The sequence below is a fragment of the Eublepharis macularius genome, chromosome 15 (assembly GCF_028583425.1).
Source record: "Eublepharis macularius isolate TG4126 chromosome 15, MPM_Emac_v1.0, whole genome shotgun sequence".
NCBI lineage: Eukaryota > Metazoa > Chordata > Lepidosauria > Squamata > Eublepharidae > Eublepharis > Eublepharis macularius.
Genome location: NC_072804.1, coordinates 48,587,933 through 48,596,206, shown reverse-complemented (window position 1 = coordinate 48,596,206; position 8,274 = coordinate 48,587,933). Strand labels below are relative to the sequence as shown.

At 49.1% G+C, this 8,274-nt stretch overlaps 1 protein-coding gene and 1 non-coding gene across 2 annotated transcripts; one reads left to right on the top strand and one right to left on the bottom strand.

Moving 5' to 3' along the window:
- Positions 1 to 1,151: 1,151 nt before the first annotated feature.
- On the top strand, positions 1,152 to 3,846 carry LOC129342957 (C3a anaphylatoxin chemotactic receptor-like). Its single transcript, XM_054998914.1, has 3 exons — positions 1,152 to 1,244; positions 1,877 to 1,956; positions 2,883 to 3,846. The coding sequence occupies exons 1-3, from the start codon at positions 1,152 to 1,154 to the stop codon at positions 3,844 to 3,846; spliced, it is 1,137 nt and encodes a 378-aa protein (XP_054854889.1).
- A 511-nt stretch (positions 3,847 to 4,357) lies between these two features.
- Positions 4,358 to 4,426, bottom strand: TRNAT-GGU (transfer RNA threonine (anticodon GGU)). The gene has a single exon. It is a non-coding gene; the product is annotated as a tRNA-Thr (tRNA).
- Positions 4,427 to 8,274: the final 3,848 nt, after the last annotated feature.

Below are 8,274 nucleotides of genomic sequence, written 5' to 3'. Positions count from 1 at the left end.
CAGAGCTTTTTTTCAGCAGGAACGTGGTGGAATGGAGTTCCAGCACCTCTTCAAAATGGTCACATGGCCGGTGGCCCCACCCCCTGATCTCCAGACAGAGGGGAGCTTAGATTGCCCTCCATGCTGCCAAGCGGTGTGGAGGGTAATCTAAACTCCCGTCTGTCTGGAGATTAGAGGCGGAGCCACCAGCCATGTGACCATTTTTGCCAAGGGTGATTTAAACTTTAAAAAACTCCCGCCTTGTTCTAGCTGACCCAAAGTGACGTCATTGTGCGGTCTTGAGTTCCACCACGGAGTTCCACCACCTCTTTTCCCAGAAAAAAGCCCTGATCAGACCTGTGGTCCATCTAGTTTCATGCAGTGGCCAACTGGCTGCCTTGGAGGGCCCAACAGACAAAGAACAGAAGCCAAGGCCTGCTCCAATGTTGCCTCTTAGGACTGAGTATCAGAGATTTACTGCCTCTGGATGTAGAGGTTCCTTTTAGCCAGGGCTCATTTTGAGGGGGAATGCACAGGAACGCAGTTCCGGTAGTTTCCCAAAGAGGTCACATGTCAGGTGGCCCCACCCACCTGACTCTCAGCCATTTGGGGCCTGTTTCGGCCTGGATTGGGGCCGAGACGACCCAGATCAGGCCTCTGATGGGTGGTGGATCACTCTCCCACTCAGCAGCGGCCTAATCCTGACCATTTTGGGCCCCTTTTCAGCCATTTTCAGCCCCTTTTTGCCATTTTGGACCCAATTTCGGCCCTGAATGGCCAGGATTGGGTCCAAAACAACCAGGATAGGTGATGGCAGAGGGCGTGGCATGTGCAAATCAGTTATGCTAATGACACACTTCTGGTGCTGTCAAGGGGTGTGGCATATGCTAATAAGTTATGCTAATGAGTTCCTCCAGCTCTTTTTCTACAAAATGACCCCTGCTTTTAGCCATTGTGACTAGTGGTGACCGATGGACCTTTCCTCCATGAATCTGTCTAATCCCCTTCTAAAGTCATTTATACTAGTGGCCATCACTGCCTTCCCCCGTAGTGAATCCTGCAATTTATTGTTGGGTGAAGTAGCCCTTCCTTTTTATCCATTAGCCACTTAAATGATGGTGCTGTAATGACAAGTGCTGAGGAACAGCCAAGAACTTGCACTTACCTGGAAAATGAATGTCCGCTCGAGTCCAGAGTACGAGACAGTGGGACAACTTCGATTCACCGCCTGTACCGACCCCTACAGCTCCTTTGATGTTCCTCAAGTCAGGGGAGTATCAGCGGAAAAGCAGGAGGGGGAAGAGGAAGGAGAACAATCTGATCTCCCAAAGCTCCTTCTTCTTGCCTAGATATATCGCTCATTATTCATGCCAGTTGTGAAGTCTGGTCTGCAGGATGTGTAGCTTTGAATCAGAGCACTTTAGAGTGTTCCCCACCCTTCACTTACATTACAAAAACATTGTAAGATGCCCTATACTGCAACAGTTTATAAAGTATCTCTCCATACTGGCAGAGGACTTGAAGCAGAAAGTGGTCTTTACTAATGCTTGAGATGCCGCAGATAGAACCTAGGGGAGCCAGTTTAGTGTAGAGATTAAGAGAGGCAGGACTCTAATCTGGAGAGCCAGATTTGATTCCCCACTCCTCCGCTTGAAGCCAGCTGGGTGACCTTGGGTCAGTCACAGCTCTCTCAGAGCTCTCTCAGCCCCACCCACCTCACAGGGGTGTTTCATTGTAGGGATAATAATAACATACTTCGTAAACTGCTCTGAGTGGGTGTTAAGTTGTCCTGAATGGCGGTATATAAACCACATGTTGTTGTTATTATTAACTACTGTATGCAAAACAGGGTTGCACCTGCCTATAACTGTTGTTTATGGAGTGTTCTTCTGTGCAGGCACACATGGGAACTCCGTATGCACTGCACATGCGCAGTTCCTATGTGGGGCTGCGCAGACAACGTGACAAAGGATTCAGGTATTCTAGTACTGAACCACACAGCTGTTCCCTCTTCAGTCCCAAGAACACTGGCCTGCTTTACAGTGCTGTCGTAAGGGGTAATGGTGGTGGAAAGTGCTGTCAACTTACTGCAGCCCTGTAAGGTTTTCAAGGCAAGAAACAAACAAGAGGGGGTCTGCCGTTGCCTGCCACTGCATAGCAACCCTTGGTGGTCTCCCATCCAAGTACTAACCTGGGCTCACCCTGCTTAGCTTCTGAGATTTGATAAGATCGGGTTAGCCCATGCCATCCAGATCAGGGTGTTGTAAGGCTCACTGAGACCTAACAGACCTGTAGGGCAAGCCCAAAATCATTGTTCTTAGATTGCAGATAGGCAGGGTTTTTTTTCTGGGAAAAGAGGTGGTGGAACTCAGTAGTGGAACTCAGGACCGCACAATGATGTCACTTTGGGTCAGCTGGAACAAGGGGGGGAGGTAAAGTTTAAATCACCCTTAGTGAAAATGGTCACATGGCCAGTGGCCCCGCCCCCTGATCTCCAGACAGAGGGAAGTTTAGATTGCCCTCCGCGCTGCTGACGTGGAGGGCAATCTAAGCTCCCCTCTGTCTGGACATCAGGGGGCGGGGCCACCAGCCATGTGACCATTTTCAAGAGGTGCCGGAACTCCGTTCCACTGTGTTCCCACTGAAAAAAAGCCCTGCAGATAGGCATTGGGCTGAGTTGACTGCGACTTGTCTAATGTCATTGAATGAATTCCTTGCTGGTGAGATGTGAACTGAACCTTTCCCCGCTTGCCCTGTTTGGATATGATACCACCCAGGGTGTTCAAAATCAAGTTCTATGTCACCCACCTATAGCTCAAACTCCGAGATTTCTTTTGCTCCAGATAGAGTTGCCCAGGCTGTCATCGTTCCCTTCTCAACCTCTCTCATTTTCTTCTCAGCAGGGAGATGTCAACAACCCCATCAGCCAACGATTCCTCTCCCCCGGTGCTCCTGGGGGAAACCACAGTGCGCAATGCTGTCAAGGTCACCACGGGGGTGGCCTTCGGTTTCATCTTCCTGACCGGAGTGACTGGGAACGGGGTAGTGTTGTGGGTCACTGGCTGGAAGCTCCGCTGGACGTCCAACACAGTCTGGTTTTTCAACCTCGCCTTGGCCGACCTGGCTTCCACCTCCCTGATCTTGGTCACCGTGTTGAACTTGGCCCTCGACCTGGATTGGCCGTTTGGATCCGTGGCCTGCAAGGTGGCCAACTGCCTCTTTGGACTCAGCCTGTGCAGTGGGGTGCTGCTGCTCAGCTCCATCAGCGTGGACCGCTGCGTGCTTGTGGTGGCCCCCGTCTGGTGCCAGAACTACCGCACCCCACGGCTTACTTGGGCAGCTTGTGGAGTGCTCTGGCTGCTCTCCTTAGCTTTCTTCGTCCCCAGCTCTTACTTCTTCACCGAGACCTTGGTAGAGAAGAACCGGACCTCCTGCAGCAACCTGGACGTCTTCCAGGACTGGCAGGAAGCAGAAGTCCTCACCATATGCATCTTTCTCTACCAATTCCTCATGCCTCTGCTGGTCATCTCCATCTCCTACACAATTCTGGTGGTGACCATGCGCAAGAAGAAGTTCAACAAGTCCAGCAGGCCCCTGTTGGTGGTCACCAGGGTCGTCTTCTGCTTCTTCCTCTGCTGGCTGCCCTACCACGCCCTGGCACTGGCCAGGATCTCCATGGCTGACGTCCCAGACGGCGTGCGCATGGTAGCCATCCCTCTCTCCAAGTGCCTGGCCATGTTCAACAGCTGCATCAACCCTTTGCTCTACGTCTTTGTGGGGCAGGAGTTCCAGGATGCGGTACGGAGGTCTCTGCTGCAGGTCTTCAAGACGGCTTTTGAGGAGGCACCGATAGCAGCCAATGTTTGACACCAGCGATGGAAGCATTGGGGGAATCAAGCTTGGAGGAAAAAGGGTTAACTCTTTAGCCGTAGTGTCAGCAGGTGCCTTCTTGCGAGGAGGAAAAGAGGATGCACTCGTTAGGTCTGGTACCCAGAATTCTGTGCCACATTCTGCCATCCATTTCAATTCTGCAAGTTAAGAGTTCTCTTACTGGCATCAGTTGCCCTCCTCCTCCAATGACCCTGACCATTGAACAAAAGAATCTGCCTTATACCAGGGGAGACTGTTGGCCTGTGAAGCTCAATATTATCTATTCTGGCAGCGCGTCTCTAAGATCTCCAGCAGAGGTCTGCCCTTGGGGCTGAAGCAGATGATGTGGCACTGAGCCATAGACCTACCCCTTATAATAGGACACAAAAACCCGCTTTCTGCTGAATCGGACCATCGGTCTAGCAAGGTCAGTATTGTTTTCTCTGTCTGGCAATGTTGGTCCAGATTCATGGGTCTTTCGTATCACGCAATACTAGATCTTTTCAACTGGTGATGCCAGGGATTGAACCTGGGACCTTCCGCTTACCAGGCAGATGTTCTACCACTGAGCCACAGCCCCTCCCCAACCCCTTGAAACTCTTGCTCAGCTTTATGTGAGAGATGCCTCATGTATTTCTAAGCTTAGTTATGCAGTTCAAAGGGCTAAAAACTTCATTTTTTAAAAAAAAGATGGAAATAGTTTCTCAGATCAGCCTTCTGCGATGTGACTGCAGAATTGCTGAATACACACAGCCCTGCCAAAGGGGAAGTGCCCTCAACACTGCCTTAAGTGGCATATCCTGCACCCTGCCCAAGTCTACCCAGGCCGTGTCATTCTACGCAGTTGCTAATGTCTTGCCGATGATGGCTGTCCTACTTCGGAAACAGCCAGCTGGGCAAGCTCGAGCCATTTTTCCGCCTGCAGCTGAAAATCCAAAACACCGCTTCCCCCATTCTCCTACATTAAGAAAGAATAAACGAAGTAACTGGCTAATAGTCAGCTAGTGATGGTGTCACTGCCACTTAGACCTCTGTTTTAGCCAGTGCAAGATGGAATATCCAGATAACCTCTTCCCCCATCCACTAATTGACTTGGAAAACATCCCTTGGGAAAATTCCTACTCCTTCGCCTTCAATGATGGCTGGAAATATGTTTACATACAAAGAGAAGATTAACTGGATGCTCTGAGAATGTAACATGTGAGAGCATGCAAAATGCTCCTTGCACACTCCTGTTTGCATTGTATGTGCAAATGCTCCCTGCAGACTGCTCCTCCAAGCCACAATTTTAGCCTTTGTGCCTGGATTCCAGGCAGGATCCTTCACTGTTCAAGCTTGGGGCTGTATATACAGCAAAGCTGACACTGAACGAACTTTTCATCAATTTGCAATGATCCTAGTCCATATTTTAGCACAGCGGTTAAAATATGGAAACCAGAGCTCCAGAATACCTCTTTCCTCGCAAGATGGAGCAGGTTTTGGGGCCTCAGGGCCTGCTTCCACAAATTGAGCCAGCCATTGTTCAAATTGCGGCTCTCTGTCCACCATGACTGATGCCTGTCCCCTTGGCTTCTCCTGCACCGTTGTGCCTCGCCACATGAGCCCCGCCTATCTCAAGTTTCCCAGCGCCAACCAGACACCAGCAGTACCCATCCCCTTGCTTAAATGAGTGGATGTTTCTCTTGTCAATTGTGGGTCTGTCAGCAGTGGTGAGTCAAGGCAGAACATAGCAGGGGTTTTTTTTTTAATGTAGTACTGCCTTGCCTCAGTTATCCTACAGTGGTGGTGGGAAACACATGTGCTCAAGACCAGGAGATGAAAGAGGAAAAGTGTATAACCCACACTGTTACTGAGGCCCGTTTTCTAAACGCTCCTTTCATAAAACACCAGCGCTTTCTTTAGCGGCTACTGCTAAACGACTCCTTTGACTCAATTCATAGCATCTGTGAAGAATCGGCTACCCGCAATGTCAGCATCTTTAGGACGCCGTGCTTTGGAACCTGAGAGTTCAAAGAGAATATTGGATAATTCTGATGAGTCCATTTTTATTCCTTCCTCCAGAGACCTCAGAGTGGTGACCTGGTTCTCATTTCCTTATTCTCACAATCACCCTGTGAGGTAGGTTAGGATAAGAGTGCATGACTGGCCCAAGGTCACGCTTCATGGAAGAGCAGAGGCTATAATAATAATAAATAATATCGTTCGATTTATATACCGTCCTTCAGGACAACTTAATGCCACACAGAGCAGTTTACAAAGTGTGTTATTTTTCTCCTCATGACAATCACCCTGTGAGGTGGGTGAGGTTGAGAGAGCTCTGGAAAAGCTGTGACCGACCCAAGGTCACCCACTTGGCTTCAAGCGGAGGAGTGGGGAATCGAACCCGGTTCTCCAGATTGGAGAACCGTCCTTTTAACCACTACACCAAACTGGCTCTAGGAAGTAAGGACTCCAACCTCTTAGTCCAAACATTACTCCACTTTGTAGTAATGGTTCCTCCCTTCACGACAATTAAAAATGATGTCTTGGTGCAAATAGCATAATTACATTAAGATCTAAAACAATTATACCCTGAGTGACTTCAGGGTAGGCCTGTCTTAAATCGAGTCCCAGCCGACAGTGTAGTTGTGAGGATTAAATGGAGTGATCCTGATGTGGGAGTTAATACATCCTCTAAAGAGCCTTCTTCCAACTTAATTTCAGGTTGGTGGCCATGTTGGTCTGCAGTAGAACAACAAGATAACACACCGGGTCCAATAGCACCTTAAAGACCAACTAGATTTTCAGGGTACGAGCTTTTGAGAGTCAAAGCTCTTTCGACTCTCAAAAGCATATTCTCTGGAAATCTCTTTGGCCTTTAAGGTGCTACTGGACCTGGTTCTTGCTTTGATGTAAGTGGCTTTTCCTCCTACAGAAGAACCAATTAAAAGGAAGGAAGGCTCCTTAGGCTGGAAGAAGGCCTCAATTTAGTCAGCAGAATGGAAGGAGAGAGCATCTGTCTTCAGATTGTTTCAAAACGGGACTTGCCTATGCCACTCTGAGCTCCTGGTAAGGAGGGGTAAAGAGAGAAGGAAAGATTTAAAAGAAAATGCCATCAGCAAAGTATCAACTCAGGTTCCAGCCGTTAGCCTTGACCCAGCCTGTGTTCCTTCTGCTACGAGCTCTCGCTGATTACTGTGAATGGGCTTATCAGGATAGCCTTACTTCGAGCGAGGGATCGGACAATAGAGGCTTAATGTTCTCATAGCAGCTTGCAAGTCCTCCTGAATGGTGTCCAAATGGGAGTGGCATCTTGTGCAGCAAGAGACACAGACCTTGCTGTCAGGACGGGAGTGCCTTGGATTATAGGTAAAGATGAAGCCTCTTGTGGCACAGTCTCAGTCGGTGGGGATCGCCTGCTTGCCTCTGCCTGTGCTCTGCTTTGATGTCTGTAAATAAAGCACCTTTCCCCAAAAATGCCTCCGGGCTCCTGTGGTTTTTTCACTCAAAAGGAAAGAATTCTGCTGCCCTCTAGAACTTCTTGCCGCCGGGAGAAGTAAAATTACAGGACCGCTTCAAAAAATGGGGAGGAGGGAATAGCAAAAAAGTGGGGGCAAGTGGGCTGGAGTTCTGTGGGATCCAAAAATGCCAGTGTATGCAGCCAAGCTCAGCTTTAGCAGGCTGGGATGGAAGCAAGAGGCTGGCGCACCAAGAAGGGAAATTTCACAGCCTTTGGGAATGGGAACCTTGCCAAAAGAAGAGATGAAGTTTTGCTTCCCTTCCTCCCCCCTATAAATGCTTGCTCTCCTCCTGCCGTGAGACTGTGGCAGGCTGAGGGCGGGGATGCTGGCCGGCTGATCATTCTCCCACCCTCTGGCGCCCCACAGTCACATCCATGCGTGCGAGGTGCTGTACCTTGGCACATGCTGAGAACTGCATTCCTCAGATTGCACCAAGACATTAGGGCAGGGGAAAGGAGGAGGAAAGAGGCGACCGTTAGCTAGAAACAGCATTTTCTGCTAGAAGCTATGAAAGGATGTGCCCGGAAAAACAGGAAGATATGGAGAACAATCTGTAAGTGTCAAGATGTCTCAAAAGATAACCCAAAGATCCTAGCCTTCACGACAACAAATAAATCCTTGTAGAAGTGATCTTGCTTAGAGCTAGTACCTAGCCACTCAGCCTAAGGTTCCCTTCGTCAGATACCTGACATGGACTCTTGAAAGCTTAAAAGCTTATACCCTAGAAATCTTGTCTGCCTTTAATTGGACTCAAATCTTGCTCTTCTACTACAGACCCATACGATTACCTACCTGAATCTACCTTGTCAAAGTTTCAGATGGGTAGCCGAGCTGGTCTGCAGTTGAAGAGCAAGATTTGAGTAGTGCCTTTAAGACTAACAAGATTTCCTGGAAATACATCAAGATGGGTTGCCGTGTTAAGTCT